The following is a 24,348-nucleotide window of genomic DNA, read 5'->3' as shown; positions in this document are numbered from 1 at the left end:
CATAACTTAGAGACCATTCTTGGGTTGGCCTCTGCTGTCTATTTCAAAAATTGCATTTAGTAACTTGTTTGGCTAGTACAGAAAGAATTCATATTTTCATCTTTTCTCCTGTGATATAGGCGCTGAGAGAAAAAGAAAAACAGCGTGGACAGAGGACACATAGTGTAAATGCCACATTAAGTCTATAATGTAGTTTGCAGCTGTCTTGCTAGGATATAGAAAAGGGCCATATCTCTTTATTCCCTTATTATGAATATACATGATTATGTTGCATAATAGATGTGTGTATAGTCCTTGAAAATAGGCTATGATGCACATTGATTCATTGTTTCTTATTGCAAAAGGCACATTCATTGCGCTCTCTGCCATTACACATGTACACTTACTTAAAAGTTATCTTCTCAAAGGCTGCAAAAGCCATCACACCTCTCAGCTCATGTTTATATCGCAGAAGGGTATGGTTCTAACAGCTGCTCTGACAGTCAGTAAATATTAGACCTGCTACTGTACTTGTAGATACAGTATTCTGTACAGTATATATTCTGACTCAGTGAATGCAGTTTTGTGCATGATGGTGTGTTTTTGAAAGAGACACTTAAGTAAAGACTGCATCCCAGCACTCTGTTACAAATATGAATGTAAGGCAACATTCCTCACACATGTCCGTGTCGTGTTTTCTTCTCATGTCTCTGCTGTACTATCAATTCACTTCATGTTACAGATCCTTTCCTTACCTTGTTTGGTCCTGGCAGGGTGTCTGGCAGAGGATAGTGGAGCCTCTGGTAGCAGGACAGAGCTGTGTTGAAAGCCAGTCCACATGATGGACAGCAGCAGATCCAGCTGCACTTGTCACTGGCTGTCAAGCCGGCTGTCTGAACTAGGAGACAAGAGGGGACAGGCGGTGAAGAGTGTGTGTGTGTGTGTGTGTGTGTGTGTGTGTGTGTGTGTGTGTGTATTTGTGTAGGGGTTGGAGGTTACAGTGTAGGGGCACTGATTGGGATGTCAGAGTTACATGGAGTGCATATGTGAAGGAGAGAGAGAGGGAAGAGAAGGGGGGATCTCAGTTAGCAGCAGCTGAACGAGTGAGCAGGTGTTACTGTATGTCTCTGAGGCCCATGAATCTCCAGCAAGAGAGACACAATACAAGTTTGGATGCATTTCCACTCCCTGCATTGATTTGTTTTCGTTCCTTTTTATAGGGCTTTTGGTTTAAGGAAACAATCAATGTTTCCCAGGTGCAAATGTCAGTGCTCTGCTCCTTTACCAGCTGTCTCCACACTGAAAGTATGATTTTATTTTTCATGGTAGAGCTACGTCTTGACAGCATCTTTTTTTTTTTCTCCTTTCATATCATAGACAGCAGAGTGCAGAAGGTTGGAACAATGCCAGATTCACCTGCGGATGTAAAAACCCAGCCCAGGTCCACCCCACCCACTATGCCTCCTCCACCTCCGGCTGTCAGCCAAGCAGCCAATCGCAATGCTTCATTCACCCCCACCACCAGTAAATCAAGTAAGGATACTTTCTTTTTTCCAGAATTTTTTAAAAGTAACTGTACATGACTCACAGTTGGTAATCTTACATGATATGGGGTATAGGTTTCCTCTGATATGAAAACAATTGTTTAGTGCTGATGCATCCAGGCAACAGTCAGTGACTAAGTGTTTTATGGCTGCAACATGCATATCTAAGATCAGATATTTAAATTGAAATGATATTTTGACATTCAGGGTAAAACTGTGCTAAACCTGGGAAACCATAGTCCTAGAGGTAAAGGGCCATCTCAGATGTATAATTACAATGGCTGTGGTTTGAACCCAGCCAGGGAAATTCCTCTCAGCCATTATTTTTTGTCAATTCTCAGACATTCATTGCCACATAAAAATAAAGATTTCTTTGACACTTATTAAATCTTTTTCAATGTTTGTTTAAAAGAGAAAGCTTACATTCGGTTATCTATTGCTATTGTTGCAACACATCTCACTGTGTCACTGTGCTGTTAAGAATTTAAATACATTACTATATAGTCATCTATCAGTATGCTTAATATGATATTGCAATAATAAATACACCTCTTTAATATCTCAGGTTTAATTTACTGATCATTTGTTTCTCCTACGTCAACTATCATGACAGTTTTATATGCCTGTGTAAAAGCACAGAAGATCCAAATATGTATTCCTTCTGCTGTTCTGTTCGCATGGACAAGTGTTGAAGTCACTTGTGTGTCAGGTGTGTGTCTCTGCAGACATCTTATCTGTGTGTGTTCGTGTATATGTATCTTGTGCGGTGCAGAATGTCCTTGCCGGTGGGACAAGTGTCTTTGAGCGCATGTGTGACTGCAGCAATGGCAGTATATCCATGTGTGTCTGTGTTGTTTACCAGCTGGTCGGGTGGCAGTGGGTACAGGGGACATCAGGCAGGGTGGCGTTGCAATGCGTAGACTACTTTCTTCCCTATATAGCATTGACAGACCATGTTGTTTCACCTGTTGTGGTGGTCGGTCGGCAGTGTGGCTCCCTCCTTGCACCTCTCCCTCTCTCTAAAACCAGAACACAAGGACTGCTTGTTGGGATCACATTGGTTAGTCCACAGATTAAAGCATCAAGCCTGCCTGAGAGGAAACTAAACAAGTGAAGAACTAAACTGCATTTAGTTGTTTAAAACTGTGTGGTTAAAGTGAAGCATTGTTGTCCACACTGGCACTCACTAGAGAGTCCTGACAATGCATTCATATATACAAAAAACACATTCTGAAAAAATTAGGTTGCTTCAGCAGTGATGACATTTCTTTTTGGATGCTGTGCTCAGTGTAAGTGTTTCCATTTGTGTTAAAAGAAATGTTTAGTGTTATAATTAGGTATTCAAGCATAGAAGTAACACATGCTAATGCAGATGAAAAAGTTAGTATTTGGAGAGACAGAATGTATTGAAAAAAGAGCATTTCCAATGCTTTTTTGACATATAAATCTTATCTTAGACTTTTGCCTTCATGCATTTTGTATAATCTGGCTCACATTTGAAAACAAGAAAACAGGAGAAAGGTCAAACGTGTGTGTGAGCCTCTTGTGTTTAAGAATTTGTATCTGCATTAAGAAGAATATGTGAGTGATTATGTATGTGTATGAATGCTCTATCTATTCTGAACCTGCAAATCTACTTTCAGCTGGTGAACATGTGCATGGCCAGATTTGGCTACACACCTGCTACTGGAATAAAAGTAACATGGGCCACGGGACTATTTTTGGCACCTCTTTAACAAGTTCCTCTTATAGTTGTATCCTAGTGAGTGAGCAAGGGGGAGTAGATGAGGAGAGGAATAGACTGATACAGGGAGAGATGGCAAGAGTGGTTGTGTTTGGGGGGGGAGGGAGCACGAGAGCAAGAGTGTGTGCAAACACACGCCGGTAGTGTTCATTCAAGCTGGCATACTGACAGACAATTGCTCCACTGAAGCTCCACACAAGTTGACTCTATTTTGTGCTTTGCTTGTACTTCATCTTAACCAAGCTCTTCTAATAACAGGATGTACATTAAGTGTGTCTGGCCTCATGATCTGTTAGATGCTCCCCAGGCCCCTTGAAACCTATTGAACCAATTCACATGGCCTCTTTGTTCTGTCTGTTTACCTGCAGTGCTAAATGGGAGCAGCCACTCTCCTACATCACTGAACGGTGCTCCATCAACTCCTAACGGCTTCAGTAACGGGCCCGCCATGTCCTCGACAGCGTCACTTTCCAACCAGCAGCTCCCACCAGCTTGTGGTGCCCGACAACTCTGCAAGCTGAAGCGCTTCCTGACCACACTGCAGCAGTTTGGCAACGACATATCACCTGAGATTGGAGAGCGAGTTCGCAGCCTTGTGTTGGGGCTGGTGGTAAGTTGTTAATATATTCTCTTCATGTGGAATTAGTTTGATGGCCTTGTAAGAAAGAGTTATGAAATTGTCTTTGCTGTTGCCCACAGAACTCCACTCTCACTATCGAAGAGTTTCACTCCAAACTTCATGAGGCCACCAACTTCCCTCTGAGGCCGTTCGTCATTCCCTTCCTTAAGGTAAATACCTGTTTACACATTTCACATTGATCAAGCTTGATGTCTTCATTTGAGCGTACAGTGTACAGGACTGTGTGTATGTGTTTGTGCCGATATGTGCTCCATGATTCTTCCTTTTCTGCATCAGAAACGTTTCATAGAGAGAGAGAGAGAGAGAAAGAGAGAGCTATCTTGGCTTCACTGGAATCCTGCATCATTGGTGTATACTGTGTGTATTATACTTACAGTATTATGTAGACAGTGGTGGGATTTGCTTGTGAATGTCCCTTAAAAGTGGTTGTGCTCGAGTGTGTCAGACCTCCTGGCGTGCGGTGATCCTCCACATCTGGGACATTGCAGCTATTGCTGTGTTATATCAACCAGACAGGTCTGAGAGTGCTATTTGACAGCACTGTTGCTTGCACACACACACACACACACACACACACACACCCTCGCCAGAGAGACACACACGGTAGAGGAATGTGTCAAGGGACCTGTCTTATCTCATCCTGTCTCATCTATCACTTTCTTTTTTTTTCCTCACCCTAATCTGGCATTATTTCACTCTCACCCCATCCATCTCAAGTTTCTACCACACCTTTGTCCACTTAACACCCTTCTCCGCATTTATACTGGTTTAATAAATGTATATCCTTCCTGCAAAAACTTATATCAATTCTAATTCCGACATGTCTGTCTGTATTCCCTTTACCACTGCAGGCAAACCTACCCCTGCTGCAGAGAGAGTTGCTCCACTGTGCCAGGTTGGCCAAGCAGACTCCAGCTCAGTATCTGGCCCAACATGAGCAGCTTCTCCTGGATGCCAATGCCAGCTCGCCCCTCGACTCCTCTGAGATCATGCTGGAGATGAATGAGCATGGCAAGAGAAGGACCCCTGACAGGTAGCATCGCTCCATTAAACATATGAAAAAACATATACACACTTCAGAGGTGCAAATATATTGGCAGACTTTCACACAAGCAGTGCTATAAATGAATCATTTCAGGGTATTTCAGAATGCCAAGTGACAAGGGGAGGCTATAAATCCTCTGTACGGGAGCCGGAAGTCTGGACAACCCCGATGCCAGGTTGGCTTTGCCAGCTGTCAGGGAGGGAGGGGGAAGATAAATGCAGAGTATGAAAAGAAAGAGAGAAGCTAAGAAAAAAAGGTAAAAGAAGAACAGGAGATGTCCTCAGCAAAACCCAAAGACAGATAACGAGACTTATGTGATTTTCTATTGTCCCACATTTTTTTCCAAGACTCTATTTATTTGCTCAACTAAGAGAATGACACAAGGAAAGATTTTCCCTTTTCTCTGATCTGTTCTTCACCTCTTGCTCTCTCTTTCTTGACAAATGCCTCATCTGCAGGCTCCGAGCAGCTGTCCATATGTCAAGGATATGTCCAGATGGTGATGTGCTGACCATAACACTGAGCACATCCTGAGCGGGGTGTGGGGAGGTGGATGGTGGTGGGTTGGAGATGAACGTGCAATCCTACTGTAATCTACACACCTCCGCCTCTCAAACTCTGGCTTATACATAGTGGGAGGGACTCAGTGGAAGCTGAGGCAAGGCCTACGTTGTGCCAGCTGTTCTTCTGATTTATCAGATATAACAGAGCCGGAGCAGGGAATATATATACGAGTATAGCCAACCTGCACTTGGATAACTGAGAATGCACACACACACACACACATCATCTACATGTGGCAGCGTAGCATTTATTCGCTTTTGATCCCCAGGATGATAAAGAGTGATTTCCATTGGAATTCCTTCCTATTGCCATTCAGCTAAACAGATTAATATCAACACTCCCATTTAAACTGTCCAGATGGCTCGAAAACACAGCCTCTTTCTCTCTCTCTCTCACACACACACACACACACACTTAAAGTACACAGATACAAATGAGTGTCACTAAACATCTGCTAAACACACAGCATTCAGCCCATATTGCCCCGTAAGCCCAAAAGCAGGGTGGGAGGGGGTGGGAGAAATACTTGCAATCTAAGAGTAGGCTAAGGGATATTCAGATTAAGAGCTTGAGAGGCAGTGTACAGTTGGACTTGGCTTTGTTTGATACATATGGCGTACAGCTGTGCAAAAGCTTTGGAGGGGCAATGCCTTACTGTAACTGAACAACAAGCAGCTCTCAGTGGAGATACATAGACACGTGTGTGGGATGTGGTAAGTGTTTCCTTACACCATGTGGGAGTTATTGAACTTTTAAAAAACAAGTCTGTTACCGTATGTTGTTTAGCAAAATGCCAACTGAACTGATACTGTTCACCAGTAATGCAGGGAGTGATGCTTAAGCTCAACACTAACAGTGACTTTAAAGACATTCTGGGGCATAATTCCTGAACTATGAAGTAACAGTTATCTGGCCTGGCAAAGCCAACCCACAGTTTTCTCATTACTCATTGTGGCCTGGCAAAGGCATGGTCTAACTGGAGAAGGATAAAGAAGGCCATACAAAAGTTATTTCTAATTCATATTTTTATAAAATGAATCAGTTTGTACACAACCAAACACATTTCCTCTCCTAAATTATATTTTAATTGGATGCTTTATGCCTAGAGTATATTAACACAGTAGTTTGCTATCAGTCTACTTTTTCCTGATGTATACTTATATCTATGTGGTGCTGACACAATAAACTGTCAAAATTGAAGGCTCCTACAAGCAGCTAAGTATTGTAACATTCAACCATGTTTTAACTCCCTCCCTCCTCCTCTTGTACAGGACCAAAGACAGTTCAGACAGAGATAGTTTGCACCCGGAGCACCTCGCTAAGAGGCCGTGCACCATTAGCCCCAGCCAACGTTTCAGCCCCAGCACGGGTCTTCCTGCTCACCCACCTCCCAATGGCCTCCCCACACACCCACCCAATGGCCTGACCCACCCACCCAACCCGCAAGTGGGACCCCAGCACTATCGCTTAGAGGACATGGCTCTGGCACACCAATACAGGGACGCTTACAGACAAAATGAACACCGTGACAGGCACCGGCAAACAGGTAGATGAACTGCAAAGCATTCACATATCTAGATAAATCTATCTATGGTCACAAGTCCTATGGGCAATGCTGAGTGGGCTTGTGCATATACAATGGGGTGCATGCAGAGAATAAAGACCAGTTGTCGGTTCTGTGTGATAATCCTTGTGGCAGTGCATCTATATAAAGCCCACAGCCGTACATGCCAATGCGCTACAAGTGTGGCAGCCATATATGCCTTGCGCCTGCTTTACCAAAATGAAATATAGAAAACTCTTGGTCAAATTTTCTCACTGATTAGACAAAATGCTATTTGATACGAACCCGACTGCCTGTCACTGGGTAGTTTGTTAAAATTTAAGCTTGTTTTCATAAAGCAAGAAGTGGTTTTGGTCATGCTAAGTTTGGATAATCTTCTGCAATTTTGTGTTTTTTCAAGGTAAGGCATATTTTATTTTAAATAATTTTAATATGCTTTGCATAAAAATGCACAAATTGACAAGCGGATAATTCAGAAGAATGTAATAAAGGAAAGAAAATTCAAACAATCTACCTCATAGACACATACCACCAACTCACATAAACACAGCTGCTACTCACAAGCCTGAGAAAATAAAGTTATTAGTTTAGTATGTAGACACAGTTATAAAAAATAATCAGGTCATTAAGCAGGGACCAGGAACAAATGAACACACCCCAAACAGAGCTGCATGGTAACCATTTCAAGACCTGAGGGTTCTGATTTGTATGTCGGGCAACAATGGGATGTGATGACACTCACAGACAGGTATTGTATTTAGGGTTAGAATTTAGGTTTGGGTTTTTATATATATATATATATATAAATTAAAAAAGTTGAAGAGCTCAACGACATGCAGCAAATAGGCAATCTTCTCTTGGTCAAACCCCGATTTTCTGCAAATATATTATTGAATATCCACTTTTGACAGTATTGCTGACTCAGTCCTCTGTGTTTTCGTTACAGCAGTGCATGGCGCCCGGCAAGAGGAGGTGATTGACCACCGTCTAACAGATCGAGAGTGGGCCGAGGAATGGAAGCACCTTGATAATGTATGTATCAGCATGGTAACTGCGTTTTATGCCAACCACCTCTGTGTCATTCATAACCAACATTAAGCAGTGGAAAAAGCTACACTAAGAAATTAGCAGATGATTAAAGTTAGTTGTAGCGCTAAAAATGGTAATAGGATGACAGGAACAGGAACTGTTGAAAGACAGTCCCAGCTGAGTTAGCAGTTGATGGACAGCTGACCTTAGGAGGTCCATGTCAGTTTGGTGAATTAACAGACAAACGCATATCTGGCTTCCTGGCACCCAACTGCACAAAGACAAAATCATGTACACAAGATACACACACAGAAACAAGGCCCCAGATGGAGCTCAGGACTCAGCAGAGAGCAGCTCCAGCTGGGGAGAGCAGCTGAGACAAGAGCTGTAGTCATGGAGAGAACTAGCCAGGCCTGGACCCCTGCCAAATTAGAAACACTTCACTAAAATAAATATAGCTAACTCAGAGGGGAGGGGGTGGGTGGAGAGATAGCGCAAAGAAGGCAGAGAGAGGGAAAGATGAATGGGAATAATGATATGGATCAGATGTCAATCATGCTAAACCCATTAAGCAGACCAGGTCATGTCTGAAAACACAAGGCAGTGTGGAAAAAAGTGACACTGTTGTAACACCGTGAGAAATGGAGAGAAATCTGTTGAGTTGGCAGAGAATGCAGCAGAAGGGTGGAAGAAACTGGCTCAACTTTTCCCATCAGCAGCCCAGCTGTTACATTATGGTTGCTGTAATGCTGTAATTTTAATAATTTTATAAATATGAAAAGACAGAAACACACACAGTCACACACACAAAGACACACATCTGCTACTGTAGATAGTGTGTGCTTCAAATAGGATGCAGTTACTTACCTTTTGAACTGAATTCAATGCAATGACCTGTAGAGGTCTTTCATGAAGTTTGGTTTGGTTTTTCACTTTGCGGGGAAATGGGTATTTCTCTGGGAGGTAGGGATTTACATTGCCGACTGTTTATTAACAATCTTGTCTCATTGCAGCTCTTGAACTGCATCATGGACATGGTGGAGAAGACGCGCCGATCTTTGACAGTGCTGCGCCGCTGCCAGGAGGCCGACCGGGAGGAAATGAATCACTGGATTCGGCGTTACAGCGACGTTGAGGAGATGAAAAAAGGTGGGAGCAACGGACAGCACTGCCTTCCTCCTCCTCCTCTCCCTCCTCCTCCTCCTCCTCACCACAACTCCTCCTCCAACACAGCTAGCAGCAGCGAGTCACTGTCCATAGGAACTTCCTCGGCTGCTGAAAGGCAGACAGGCAGACAGACAGGTAGACAAACACACACAGGGTATGTTCGGCAAAGCAAAACACTCACAGCAAGGTAGGGCTTATTTGAAATGCCGAAAACGCATTAAAATATCAATTTAGAGACAAAAAGCCAGTTAGATGATCATATTTTTCAGCAGATTTACAAATTTTAGTTCATGCTGTGAAGCATTACAAATCCAGTTGCAACATCCTGGCTCTTTAACCAACTGATTACACCCTCATGTTGCCAGCATGCTCATTCTTTCAATTAAGATTTGCATTCATTTCTAATCCCCATATTTCCATTCCATCTCAGAAATGTTTAAAAAAGTTGATAACAGCTTGTTTAATGATGTTTCCCCACACGTAATTTCGTATTAAATTGGAAAATTTAGGGGAGACCTGTGGATATGTGTTTGTGCATAATGAGAATCTGTCATTGTCTGTGTGTGTGTGTGTGTGTGTGTGTGTGTGTGTGTGTGTGTGTGTGTGTATTTGTAATTATTGAGAATATGTGCCTCTGTGTGTGTTTCAGAGATCCACCGAGACTTCTTACACAGGCCTTCCTCAGGATACCTGCCAGAAGAAATCTGGAGGAAAGCTGGTGAGAACCTTGGCCTGTTTTTCTTTTTTGTCTTCATGATTGACCCCACACAGAGTAACAAAACATACACACAAACGCCATCATCAGTCTTATTTGCCCTCATCCTGGCTACTTAGACAGACAGAAAAGAGGCCTTACAACCACAGGTCCATCAGGCCAGAGGATTGGAGGCCCTGTGTATCATTAGGGCTAAATGCCCTCCATCTGTCACCACTATGAAAGGCCACTGCAGTTAAAGCTGCAGTGAAAATGCAGTCACTCAGCCCAAAACAGGCCGCAGCAGCACAGCACAGGTTGGAGCTTAACTTATCTCCATTGTCCTGAGAAACACGCACTTTGAAGATTTCATACCTCTTTTAGTTCACTATTTTGTCTTATAAGGAGTTCATAAACTTATTACTAAGGTGAATCAAATACTGATATTTCGATATACAGATAACAACAGTCTTGACCATGGTTATTATATTTGGCCCATTTTTTGGTCAAATAAAAAGCAGGTGGGAGTGTTGCATTGCATGGGCCTTTTTGTATATTGCATGTTAGAGCCCATCCCAGGGGTCATCCGGCTCAGCCTTGTTCCACCACAGTCCCAGCACTATTATGTTGGAGTCATACTCCAATACCCTGCGGAGGAAAGATGCTGCTGCTGTCGGCAAAACACTGTGCTGCATTTTCACCAGCAGAAAAAGCTCTTTTAATTGCAGTTGTTTTTCATACAGGTACTACAAGCATCCCGCTCTCCCCAGCACTAAAGCACCTCCAAAACAAGCAGGGTGAGTAAAATATCTCACTACCAACATCTCGATGCCTCTGGTGTTTGTGTGTGTGTGCATGTGCTGTACGTGTGTGTACGTGTGCTGTACGTGTGTGTGTGTGTATGTATGTGTCACCTCAGCAGCCAGGTAGTCTGCCTGCAGCAACTCTTGCTTTTAATTAAAACCAGACACGTATTCTCTGGTCTGGTTCAGGTTGAGAGACTGCCGTGCTTTTGAAAAATAAGATCTGAAGTGTGAAAAAGAAGACAGAAATAACACATCTCAGAGACTTGCCAAATTCCCTGTGGAATTAAAATGTTAATATTGCTGCCCCCGTGTTTTCGATTAAGTGCTAATTGCCCCGGCATCTGCTATGCAGTCTCCTTGATAAGAATTAATTAAATTTGCAAACTAATCTTGGTGCATGCATTAGGCCAGATAATTGAGAAGCTTGGGATAATGCAGATAGCGTTCTGCATAAAAGAGAAAAGAGACGAGGAGGGTATAAGAAAATGAAAAAGAGGTATAAATGAAACGAAGGTAGAGATGGGATGACAGGATGAGGGAAAGCACTGAGACAAGTGTCTGAGTGTAACTCTATGTTGACATGATTGACAGAATACTAACTTTTTAGCATATGAGACATGCACACACAGCCATGCACATACTATATGAGCGGTAAAGTGTGCATAAACCTTGCCCCTGCTGCCTATCGTTTTGCACAGTAGTTTAAAACAAGTGGAGTGGAGCGGCGAGGAAAAGTGAGTTATTTATGAGTTCTCTCTCAAACAAACACTGGCTAGAGGAAATAGGCAGCCGTGGTGAGACCGTATCAGTCTCACCTCCCAGTTTGTTAATCTACAGATACACCCATGCGAAGCTCCTTGTATGTGTGTGTTTGTGTAAGCTTGGAAAATCAGGAGGAGGGGAAGCAGGGATTTGAAAAATAATTTGCTCCAAAATATAAAAATATGTCAGAGGAATACATATCTTGTGATCATGTCATATCACATTAGCATTTGAAGAATAAAGACAGTATATTTGGCTCCCATTTAGGTGTAAGACCTATGAGAGATTATGTACTGTACATTGGTTGCGCAAACTGAGGCCAATAATGAAAGACGGAAAAATGTAATTACTCCTGCGTCTTACTGAGAAGGGACTGCAGGAAGTTTCTATTTCAGACTGCCATCTGGAAAGGAGTCGACACACCTGCCTGTTGTAAAAACAACCTCCTCACTCATACAGTTTGTGCTACAAGAAAGGCCCCATGATAAAATCTACATTGTAGGAAGCCCTGCAGTGAAGATACGCATGCCTACTGCTGGGGAAATTATTCACTGTTCAAAGTAAACTCTTTCTAACAGTTTCACTCAAAATTATTCTCATGACAAGATGACAATCATGCAAACAGGGAATCCCAGGATGTTGGATGAACAGCCAAGTTGGTGACAAAACTTCTGAGACATCTGCTGTTGGCCACACTGAAAATTGTCATGGCCAGGCATGTTAGAATGAATTATTAAAGTCAGGCTTTTTCCTTTTTCTGGCAGAATGTTTTAAATCTTGGATGATGTACATCTGTTTGCTGAGAGAAAACAAGACGGGAGCTTAAAGCGCCTCAATATAGTATGTCAAAGCAAACAGAATGATGGGATGATGGCTACAAGCACCTTTCTCTCTGTTTCTCTTTCCCTCAGAGGAGGCGGTGAATGAGGTGAAGCGACAGGCGATGTCAGAGCTGCAGAAAGCAGTGTCAGACGCTGAGAGGAAGGCTCATGAGATGATTTCAGCCGAACGCTCTAAAATGGAGAGGGCACTGGCTGAGGCCAAGAGGCAAGCCTCTGAGGATGCTCTAACAGTCATCAACCAGCAGGAGGACTCCAGTGAAGTGAGTATCTCATACCCACCCCCCCATAATTTGCCTTATTTTCTCTTAAGTTGTCCTTCAATCAGTCACTTACTCTTCTGATTTCTTTTCACTGCTTTCTTACATCACCCATTATTACCTTTCAGTTTCTTCCCTTCATCCAGTAGTTGCCTAGTTAGTTTTTATTGAGTAATCCATACAGCTGGCTGTTCGTGGTCTAGTGCTGCAGTTGTCATAATTATTGCATAATGAGCAATTCAGTTGTCCATGTAAACAAACAAAGATAGACCCTAATGGTTGGAGCAGGGGGACAGGCTGAGGCCATCACAGAGCAGTTGACCACCACCTGCTGGTAACACAAACCAGTGAGGTTGGAACAACACAAAAAAATCTTTAAATATGATCCGTATGCAAATCGTAACAGAAAAGAAACAAGTAACTTAGAATATAAAATTTGTTTTTTTTGTTTGTTTGTTTCAACATAGAAAGATAAAGAAAGAAAAAAGTCAATGTGCTATCATGGGAAGAAAAGAGACTTATTTTTATCAACCAACTCTCTTCCCACTGCCTCACCAGAGCTGCTGGAACTGTGGGAGGAAAGCCAGTGAGACATGCAGTGGCTGCAACACGGCTCGCTACTGTGGCTCCTTCTGCCAACACAAAGACTGGGAGAAGCACCACCATGTCTGTGGTCAGGGCCTGCAGGGGCTGCCAGGAGGCAGCAATGTCCCCTTAGGGACTCCCTCCTCCTCCACCACCTCTTCAGCATCCTCCAGTGCACCCCCCACCCATTCAGAAAGCACCCCTCCAGGACCCCTGTCCCTGGCAGGCCAAAGCAGTATTGTGGGAGGGACTGGCAGCGGCAGTGGAAGTGTGTCTGCCAGCCCCAAGGAGAGCAGTTCCAGCAGTGCCTCTCGCTCCACAACTCCAGCTACCCCTGCTCTACTGGATGCCACCTCTCGCTGACATCTGACCCTTCCCTGCATGCTGATGCGACAGTGCCCGACACTCCACACGAAACCAAACTGAGGAATCTTCATTGCACACTGTTCCTTTTGCTCCGCTCCTACTTCAGCGTTTATTTCCCATTTACCCTAAGCTATCCTGAAAATCTTGTCACTACCTGATGATTGACTCAACTTTTTACCTTCCCCAAAAACAATTTCTTTTCCCGTTTTCATGTCTTTCACAACCACGTTCAAAGATTCCAAACTGGGGTTAGGTGTAGTGTAAAGCATGAACAGTGCAGTGTCACTTATCTGTGTAACAGAAACATATCAGATGTGTTTGCTGAGAACATGACCTTTGACTTGAAGATGCCCTCAGTGTCTTGGCATGGTAAAAACTAAATGTACATGTAATGACACAAGGCACGGGCTGTGGTTAGGCAACATTGATGGGGGGATCACTTGGCCAATCAGCACTTGGATAGAATTTCCCTTTATTTTAGCACCAATGACAGAAACGTACCCAGCCCTGGGATGTGCACTACCAGTCTAAACACTTTACTGATGTGGCACTTTTTACAGTCCAAATGGAGATGGGCAAGGAACACATTAACTTTTTCAAAAGGATGAGGGAAGGGGAAAAACTTGTGATGCAATTAATTCCTCAGAAACACAACTTAGTATTTATTAAAGGTTTCTTTCTGGCTTTAAGGGAAAATAAAGAAAAGTCCAAATATTCTAACAAAGAATAATAGTGATGATGATGATGATGATGATGATGATAACAATAATAATATGAAATAAAATAAAATTTAAACTGCTAACTACCTTGCTAGCGAGCCAAGAAAATCTACACCGGACTCACCTCTACACCATTGTGAACCCAAATGAATTCAAAGATGAAAAATGACATGATCCAAACTTTGTATTACACTGCCAAAGTGAGTAAGTAAGCGATAAGGAGAAGCACTCATCTTATAACCAAACGCAAAGCAACATCACCTCCTCAGCAGATAAGCCAGCCCTGAGAGGACCAGGCTGCAGAGAAGCTGTTAACAGACCCTAGAGAAAGTCAAACATAAAAGAAAAAAAACGAGACCTGATTTTATGTGAGGCTTCCTCCTGCAGTCTGGACAAAACAACAGCGATTCCACAGTGAAGGCCCAGACTAGTGAACATGGACAATGCTGTGAACTTGCCTACAAGAAAGACTTTGTGAAATGGACGGAAACCCTGCCACAGTGTGATTTTTGTGAATGGTAACAGAGAGGACAGAGAAAAAAAGGGGGAAAGGAAAAGCTACCCAGCCTCAGAGGACCTGGCGATACGTTTGTGGCAACGGAGCTGCCAAAAAACCTCAAAACAAGCTTGAAAACATTTGCAGAAAAGGATTTGCATACTACGGAGACGTATGGGAAGATAGTTTGTACGTTGTTTTTTAAAAGCTCCACAACTAGGAGATATTTCAACGGAATGGCTGTTACCTTTACATTCACTCCCTACTTTTCCAAAGCATGACAAACAGATAAAAGAGCCTAGTAAAGGATGGTGTAGACTTGGTTCTCCTCTCTCTGTCTACCTCCCCTTTACCCCACACCTTCCTTTTATGCTCTTCACCAACTACTTGACTCAAGTCTGCCCCTAGCCCCAGACTGCTCTACACAGAGCGTCAGAGCAGTCTTGTGGGAAGGGTTGGAACCTGCTTGTAGATATTGTTCTGCTTTTCATTTTTCAATAATGTCTCTTGTCGCTGATGTCCACATGTGCTGCCCTTGTGTATATCCGGAAAGATGGACTTTGGTTTAACTTTTCATATTCCTTCTTTTGAGTTTGGGCTGAGCAGTGAAGTCAAAAAAATGACACATGTTGTTCAGAGGATGCCCCACATTGTACTTATTGTTTGATTTGTTGTATCTATATTATTGAGATGAAACCCCTCTTGTAGAATATTTTGTATTGCTCGCATTGTAAGACAGTGAGAGGACGGAGGTGCAATATGAAGAGAATTCAGCTACTGAATGGAACCTCAGCAACTGCCCATAGGGTGTCATATAATATAGATACATATAAATATATTTAAAGTAACATCAGTAACTTAATGTGAATGTACATAGTATTTAAAGAGGTCCAAAAATGTGTTTGCCAAATAACAGAAACCTTTAAAGTTTAATGTCCAGAATGATTTTTTTCACAGTACATTTGTTTTTCAAATTCCTTTCTTTTCTCATTCAAGTTAAAATTTCAAATTTTCACTCAACTCAAGTATCACCTGACCCAAAATGGAGGAGACTGATGGTAACACAGGTAAACTGGGTCCATAAATACCTGATTGCATGTCAGTAAAAAGGGATGTCAACAAATCAAAGATGGATGAACACAACAAGACTTTATGAACATTTTGTGAATCAAATTGATTTTAGTTTTCAATCTTAGATAAAACATCCACATTGTACATCATCAAGCAGAACCTTCGACAAAATAAGATGTTTTTGTTTCCCTAAATATCTATTAATTTATTACTAATGGGTTAGGTTTAAAGAGCATGTTTTAGCCCACTGTTGATTAAAAAGCACCAATTAGTGAATGGCTTAAAAGGGCTAAAAGTGGTGGCTCTGTTAAAAAATGTAGTTTTTATACCAAATACAACAATTGTCAAACTTTATATACAGTATCATTTCCAGATTTTTTTTTTCCACCATAATTATGGCTCAAGTGCCACTCGATCCTCTCTTTTAGTCACTTGGGTTTGTATTTGTGTTTTTCCAAGGTGCAAGACAAGCCATCAGTGTAAAATTAAGACGTATGCCAGTGTTAAGCTTCTTTAAACTCAAAGCTAATTTAATTTCCATATTTCTTTTTATTTTTATTATTAATATTATTTTTTTGGCAAAGATGAAATGTGAGCATAAGCTTTAGATGTGGGTCCGGGCCAAAAGAGTAGCATCTCCTCCTAGGGTTTCTTTTCAGCTATTTCCACCTGCTCCAGCAACATGACCGCCTCTGCTAAACTCCTTTTTTGTAATTAGTGTCATAGGATAACATATATACTCAAATACTAAATTTGTGGACTATTTGAGAAAATTCGGTGGGATAAGCTGCAAGATACCCCTGCATCAATGTGTAGCATTTGCGTACGTGTGTTATAATTACCGTGATTTAGTGTTGACTTCAGTCTTTTTGTGTCATTTGTTTCATCCCCCTGATGACTAATGGTCCTGCTAGTCTCAAAGACCACTCTTCACAACCCTCTCTGACACTAGCTACCTCCTGTGACCATACAGCTAACCACCAGGAGAGGTTGACCTGGACTTTGAAAAGCTAGGCCGAAAGCAGACATGGAAACACACCTTCAAAAGCAAACACATACATTTATCTGAAAAAGTGTTAAATGGAACTGCCTTTACTGTTGATGTTGGAGAAGATTTGTTCTCTCTAAGCCTTACCTTATTACATCCTGCTAACCAAACTGATCCTGCTGGAATTTAGTACGCAAAAGCCCTTTTCAGATATGACATATCTAACATTGCTGGTTTTATCTGTCACTTTAACCTTAGTGTTCCTCATGAATTCATTCTGACATAAGTGACACAACTGTAATAGAGCCAGTTTGTGTGCAAATTTCCTGTATATGTGCGATTGGACAATACATCAAGTGAAATACTATATGAGTGAGGCCAGAGTTTCTTATTCCAACATGGCTCAACAATAAGAGTGTGTTCCAAAATAAAGTTCTTTTATGTTATTGCTGGTCAGGGCATTGTCCAAAATAAATCATATTTTTCATTGAGCTGAACTTCTGAAACAGGTTTTTAAGTGTAACTCACTAAAATGTTATCTGTAGACCCACATTACATATGCACCAATACGTTAACACAACAACATACAGTTCAGATTTGTGACGTATTTAAACCTAGTAAGATTGCTGTCTGACCTTTACAGAAAAGTGACCAAGGTGCTCATTCAGATATGAAATCAACATTTTCAGATGGTGTTGGATTAATGGAAGGAGTGAAATGTCTGAACGGGGCTATACAGAAACACAGATTCAATCATGACATGGCATTTGTTGTCCAAAACCAATAAAAGCACAGACCAAAGTACTCCTGCATTGCCATAGTAAGCTTTGACACGGGGTGTATTGACAGCAGACCAGAAATAATAAGGTTAGAGCTCCACTACACCAGTTAACCAAAGTGTGTAACATGCACGATAGGCTACTCGGAGCACAAAAGTGAAGGGCATGCTCAATGAACTGGCTAAGTTTCAGAAGTGTGGAATTGTTAGTCAAGTCAACTTGTTGTCTACATATTGAATGGATCTTCTGTAAAAGCAGCTCCTTCAGAAACGCCTACCGATTGTGTCTTCTTACAAAGCATTGCAGAGATAAAATGAATGCATGATGTCTGAGTGTGTGGGGTTTAAAAAAATAACTTTTTTGTTGCGTGTCTGTACAAACTACTTGAAACCTTCAGAGCTTTAATAAAACAACCCTGACAGACTATAGTGGCAGATAAATTCACAATATGTAGCATCAGCTTTTGTGGTAAAATACAGTGTTTCCATTCAAAATCCACATCAATACAACATTTCAGCAGCTCCACAGTACCAGGCAGTTCCATTCAACTCAATGTGCTTTGCATGTGCCTCCTTGTCTGCAAGTAAGCCCTCAGATGAACTAAACAAAGACTACCCAATAGACTGCTTATAAATGACCAAACTGCAACCAAAAGCTACAACTTCTTTCGGATTTTATTTCAGTTCAAGTTTACAAGTTTTCAACATGGTTGACTGTGTTAAGGAAAAGTGTAAAATGTCCCTTAATGGCGTGCTCCTTAATTTCATCAGACACTATACAAAAGACTTCAACTGGGCATAAGTTTTGTTGAGTCGTGAAACAAATGAGATTCATCCCAATGTGTCATATAATTTTTTTTGTGACAATATTATAGATGGCAAGCACATAAGGGCTCTGCAGTTGTGAATACCATCCATGGGTCTCCAAACACTTGACATCTGCCATTTTCTTGTTTAACTATGTACATGATATGGGCAAAACGCATGTTTAGAAAAGACAACTATTAGCAGGTTGGCATTTGTCTCTCCCTACCCCAAACGGTAACTCTACCAATGAAGACTTAAGGCTCATCTGATGTGACGTTGACACGTCCTTCCCGTGCAGCAGGTACTGATGAAAAGCTACAGTAGAAAGCTGAAGTGGCAAATGATGGAGTCAGCACTTGTTTTCCCAAAAGCCATGGCTCAGGATGGTGTTGTTTTTACCTTTACATAAATTTAAAAAAGGTTTATGGTTTTATATGTGTAGGGAAGCATTCTATACTGTATTGTGCAATACATTATTACAGAAAAAAAGTTTCTGTAGGAAAGGTTGACGCTTTGAAGATCCTTCTTTTTTGTTTTAATTCCCTCTTCAAAAGGTCCTGTTGCGGTTTTTAGATGAAGTAAACTGTGCCAGAAGAATTTAATTCTGATTTGTATTTATTTCTTGCATGCTTTCCTCCCTGTTGCTAATACCGCTCTTTAACTGTTCGCTCTGTTGGATGTGTGAAACTGTAAAACATTCTAATTCAGGTTATTGTCTGTGTTGAACAATGTAACTGTGTAATTAAAACATGAAATGATGTATTCACCACCCTCGTTGGCTTTCTTTAGAACAGTAAAATATGCAACCGTATTTAATGATTATAACACAGTATGTTACAATGCAAACTAAAAATGTCATAATTATACAAATCTAAATAACATTTATAAAACCATAACATTTTTTTACAACTTGTCTAGTCTCCTAAACCCAATACTTCTTTTTAGGGATTTAGCTGCTATAAAATCATGCTATGCAGGTAAACTTTGCTTACACCAAGTGTTTTTTTTTAAATCAAATTTCTGATTGATACTAAATATTTTAGGCACAAATTTGGAGAAATATTTAGAATTTAAAATGTCATTTTGATCAAAATGAAAAAGTGAAAGTAACAAGTAACCTCCAACTATACAAAGAATAACTTTGGTCGTGATCTAAATAAATCATATTTTCAGACACTAAAACCAGTAATATGTAACTGCCTCTGCTCACTGATAATGTCCATCAGTCTGCAATGTGGATTAGCATATTTGTCTGTGCTGTAGACCTTATCACACACCGCTCCATTGGGTGACATGTTTCTTCATTCCAAAACTTTTTAGTAACTTTTAAGTAATATTGCCCCTCACACATGTACAGAATACTCTTGCTTCAAAGCAGATCCTCATAGACGCTAGAGATGATTATTTTATTTGGGCCAGCCCAGAGGTTAGCATCTTACTGGTTTGTCAAAAAGCACCAAGGTAGTTAGACTTTTGTGGAAAAATACACTATGACAACCTCGGTAGTCTCATTCAGCCACTTGTTAGCCACCATCTTTTTTAAGGCACATAAAAGCTTAAAGAGTGAGCAGGGTATCTAGTCATGACCTTGTGGTAACTATAGGATTTATTTCAGGAATTTAAGCAATAACCGTTTTGAATGGGTTATTGTTAAGCCATAGACTTTGGGACCAGGACACGGAAGTGTTAAAATACTGATTTCGGGGCTTTAGGACTCATTCCTATGTCACTCCTCTTTGGCAGTGCTTAACAAGTGGGTGAGTTTGATCAAGTAAGGTTAATGATATTCTAATAATGATATTCTAATCTTTTTACTATTCTGACTATTTGGCACATAACTACTTTTGCATACTTTCACCTACAAACACTGTTCAAACTTTAAATCGTTCAGCTTATACAGGACATTATTCCCTTTACATGGCTTTTTAATATCTGTTACACTTTTTTTTACAAGATTTTTATGCTTTTATGGTTTTACAATCGAGACGTCATTAATGGTATCATCTATGACGTCGCATATTTGCCTTTTTATATTTTGCCTTTGAAGTTTGCCTAACCAGTGTGTACGAAGCGACATTTTGTTTCAGCAATTTCAGCAAAAGCAAAACATTTAGCTATATCAGCAAAAACTGTTCAGCTTTTTTAAACTTTGCTTGGAAAATCCTTTCAGCTCTGAAGCATTTACAGTCCGTTTTCTCTTTGGAAATGCTTTTTCTAGTTCGAGCTGGACTAGAAATTGAATCACGTTAATCTGTTTGTAATAGGGGCAGAAAGTGGCAGCCAGGACCCTTTGAGCCTTGGATCCGGGGGACTCTCAGCGTCTCTCGCTCCTTTGTCAATCAATCCAGTGCGTCACTCACAGGTGGCATCCATTAGCTTACCTCATAGGGCGTCAGGTGTCGCGTCTGTGGATCATCAAACCGTTTCCTTCCTAAAAGGGATATTTTGGTGGCCGTTTTGGCAAGCTGCAGTTGGCTTTGCAGATGCCATGTTTGAGCAGTGAGGATGGCGGAAAATCAGGTGGAGTACGGCTACCTGGAGGACGAGTACATCGGGGACCATTTCACCGAGGACCCGGTGAGTAACACCATCGTATTTGAGGGGAATCAGGGATGCTGACACCGGGGATTGTTTGTAAGCGTGGTAGTGGCAAATGAGGATCGTCACAGTGGACAAACAAGCAGCGAACATAAGCTACATGCTACCATCTGATGAGTGATCAAGCCAACACAAAGCATAACATCAGTGCATTTGTGTCAGGGTGACAACCCGTGTAACACGCTGAACGACTCTGTATGCAGACGGTCGGGTCTGGCACTGCATATCCGCATTTCCTGGGAGATATTGTCAGTTGGGTGGTTCTTCAGTTCACTGTGTGGTTCACAATAGCTAATGGAATGAATTGACTTAATGCATTTTAAAGTCTGAATGAACTGACCAAAAATCTCAGTCAAGCACTATGTTGCACCTCGTATGTCTGGGCAATATGACAGGTAATAAACATCGACTCCTTCAGTCAAATATGGTTAAGCATCAACATTTATTTGTAACAGATTTTTAGCTTTCCATGGCCTGAGCACCAATTTTGATCTTAAAACTACAGTTTTACACAGTTTTACAAACCAGGATGATGTCCAGCATATTTGCAATTCTTTAGGAGGACTGGACCTACATTTTAAAGACCTGCTTAGTAGCTTTTTACTGTTTGACTCCAGTTTCATCCACAGTGGCTTAAAGTGGTGGTTTCCATTCTTGTGCTTTAGGAGCTGGCAGCCATAAAGGCCAGAGTCCAGGAGCTGGAGATGGAAGAAGAGCTTGAAAGACTGAAGGATGAGGAGAGGTGTGATTTACAAGATATGCAGCTCCTGACCAGCAGCCCTCAGCCTGGTGAGGCCAACTTCTAGGTCTTATCCATCTTGTGGTTTGTTATTGTCATGCTAATGTACAGCTAAATAGGCATTATACATGGGAATCCCCCGATTTTTGTATTTTTAACTACATACGCCTCCATCTGACTAACCTGGGACACTTGACTATGTTCACAACAGGGTTGACATGTGCCCTATCACTACCCAGTGAGAACCAGAAGGGTGCTCCTTTCTGCCTGTGGCTGTGACTGTTTCTGTGTCCATGCATCATCTTATCCATTTCATCCCCACCCCCCTTTCGGTTCCTTCTCAGAATAAAGTAGCAGCAATATGTATTACAGAAGATGATGTCAGAAATGAATACGTTGGTGAAAGTAATCGCTGCCTTTCATCCGCATTTGTAGGACTTCTGTATATTGCATCCATAGAACCAGTCTGTAGTTTTTTTTTTTTCCCTCCACAGGACCCTTCTACAACATGACTCCTGAAGAGAGGATAGATGCAGACCACAGATCAGTCTATGTGGGAAATGTAAGACTTTTCCTATTTCGTTTGTTTATACTGGACATGTGTTAATCAAGCGTCTGACACCACACACCGTTGCACTAATTCCAGGTAGACTATGGTGCCACTGCAGATGAGTTGGAGATCCATTTCAATGGCTGTGGTCCTGTCAACAGAGTAACCATACTGTGTGACAGGTTCTCTGGCCATCCAAAAGGGTGGGTTTACTTTTTGCATACTTCTCTTACTATTTGCTACCTGACACTGTTTGATCACAAAATACAACTAAGTGTGTTTATTTGTTGTATCCCCCGCCCCCCAATTTCCCCATAACAGTTTTGCTTACATTGAGTTCTCCGATCGGGACTCTGTGCAGAGTGCCATTGGTTTGCATGAGACCTTGTTCAGAGGAAGAGTGCTAAAGGTGAGGGAATCTTGATCTAGAAACTTCAAACTAGCTGCCTGCTCCCAAAAGTGGGTCTTATTACAGTGCACTGGTTAAACACACAACCTACATTACAGCACCCACAGTACTTCTAAAATAAAATTTTAGGATAGATGATGGTGCCCATCATTAGCTTTTCCTCACACCCTGCCTGTGAGCCCTGTGTGCTGCATATAATTTCAACTCACTATTTGAAGGTTTAAACAAAAGGCAGTATTGTTGGACTTGTCACTCAAGCTTTAAAAGTGGTTAAACTAATTTTGCACTACTCATGACTGCCTACTCGGGTTGAAGCGAGAAGTGACCTCCACTATCACACATCAGTGGGAACATGACCTACTAAATGATGCTTATTTTGCCATTGCTTTACCAATTAAGACCTATCCAGTGAAAGACGACTATCTAGAGTTATGTAAAGTGTTGCTAAATATTAACAGTAGAGGCTGTTCAGATATTAACTGGATGTTTCAGACTGGCAGGATTGTGTCTACATTTCTAAAGAAAAAAGTAACAACATTTTTTTTATTTTTTCTTTCAAATCTAGCTCAAGGGAACTTGGTTTTTGTTTGCCCAGAAATATTTTAGATCCTCATCTAAATCAGTGTTTATGTGAAGTTCATTGGGTGGTTGGATTAAAGCAGGAGGTAGGATTATCTTGGGAGATCTGATTTTGTGGCTGGGTGTGACATCAGTTTCAACACTGCTACCTCTTAAGATGGAAGAAAAAAAAAAAGTTTGGAAGTTGAGTAACTTCAACTAAACTTATTTCTCTTGTTGGATCCAACCAATAAGAACTGGATATTTTTTTTTTAATTACTGTTTAATAGTAACTGTGCAATTTCTTTAAAGCCTTCTAAACGGTACATTAACTGTTATACTCTGATTTGCAGGTAATGCCGAAGAGAACTAATATGCCAGGTATCAGCACCACAGATAGAGGAGGACATCAAGGGAGGCCCTCCAGAGGAAGAGGCAGAGGTTACCGCCCACCCCGACATCCTAATGGCTCTCGAGGCAGATTCCGGTACCAGTCAACCAGGCCACAACATCAAACACCCCATCCTTACTATGGAGGCTCTTCTGTAGGGAAGAGACAGTGGGGACACATGGACTACCATGAACAGATGCCTAAACGTTACCCGTGTCTTCTTCTCATCACACCACCTTCAGAGGAGATGGCTGCAGGGTCAAGCGGACAGCACTACCCACAACAGCGCTAGCACTACCCACAGCTTGAGTGGCTGATTAGAAATGAAAATTTTAAGACCAATGTTTCAAGGCATTACTGAATTGAGTATTATGTGAAAGTTACTGGATGGACAGATGTGACCGAGTTGCACTCCTGCATCAGCCCTTCAACTTGGTGTTATGTGAAGAATGAAGGCTGGGGTCAGTGGTGTCGCATTATAAACTTGTGTTGCCGTGAATGCATGGGACATACTTCAAATTGTTATGCAGTTGTCTATTACATTTTTTACATATGATGCAAATGTTTTGTGTTGCTGCCTGCAATTTAATGTAGAAACTATAATTTATACGTTCTTTGCTATGTAAGTGAATAAATAAAACAATGAGCCGGTGGTC

The 24,348-nt window shown here is 41.5% G+C and overlaps 2 protein-coding genes across 5 annotated transcripts in view; both read left to right on the top strand.

Moving 5' to 3' along the window:
* The window catches only part of cbfa2t3 (CBFA2/RUNX1 partner transcriptional co-repressor 3), a 39,685-nt gene extending 20,469 nt beyond the window's left edge, over positions 1–19,216 (top strand). The window contains exons 2-12 of one of the 4 annotated variants that reach the window (XM_067496243.1): positions 1,357–1,512; positions 3,636–3,877; positions 3,967–4,056; positions 4,759–4,940; positions 6,788–7,062; positions 8,027–8,112; positions 9,123–9,411; positions 9,926–9,994; positions 10,714–10,767; positions 12,450–12,640; positions 13,196–19,216. In XM_067496243.1, the coding sequence (XP_067352344.1) occupies positions 1,357–1,512; positions 3,636–3,877; positions 3,967–4,056; positions 4,759–4,940; positions 6,788–7,062; positions 8,027–8,112; positions 9,123–9,411; positions 9,926–9,994; positions 10,714–10,767; positions 12,450–12,640; positions 13,196–13,585 (2,024 nt within the window). In that variant the 3' untranslated portion in view covers positions 13,586–19,216. Of the gene's footprint in view, positions 1–1,356; positions 1,513–3,635; positions 3,878–3,966; positions 4,057–4,758; positions 4,941–6,787; positions 7,063–8,026; positions 8,113–9,122; positions 9,412–9,925; positions 9,995–10,713; positions 10,768–12,449; positions 12,641–13,104 lie in introns of all 4 variants that reach the window. The other 3 variants (XM_067496245.1, XM_067496246.1, XM_067496244.1) reach the window with 3 other exon arrangements.
* A 1,392-nt stretch (positions 19,217–20,608) lies between these two features.
* On the top strand, positions 20,609–24,345 carry pabpn1l (PABPN1 like, cytoplasmic). The gene is made up of 6 exons (XM_067496250.1): positions 20,609–21,024; positions 21,711–21,834; positions 22,279–22,346; positions 22,431–22,537; positions 22,656–22,743; positions 23,655–24,345. The coding sequence occupies exons 1-6, from the start codon at positions 20,953–20,955 to the stop codon at positions 23,982–23,984; spliced, it is 789 nt and encodes a 262-aa protein (XP_067352351.1). The 5' UTR covers positions 20,609–20,952; the 3' UTR covers positions 23,985–24,345.
* The last annotated feature ends 3 nt before the right edge of the window (positions 24,346–24,348 follow it).

This window comes from Channa argus, chromosome 2, assembly GCF_033026475.1.
Source record: "Channa argus isolate prfri chromosome 2, Channa argus male v1.0, whole genome shotgun sequence".
NCBI lineage: Eukaryota > Metazoa > Chordata > Actinopteri > Anabantiformes > Channidae > Channa > Channa argus.
Note: the sequence above shows the minus strand (reverse complement) of the source record. Positions and strands in the feature narration are given on the sequence as shown.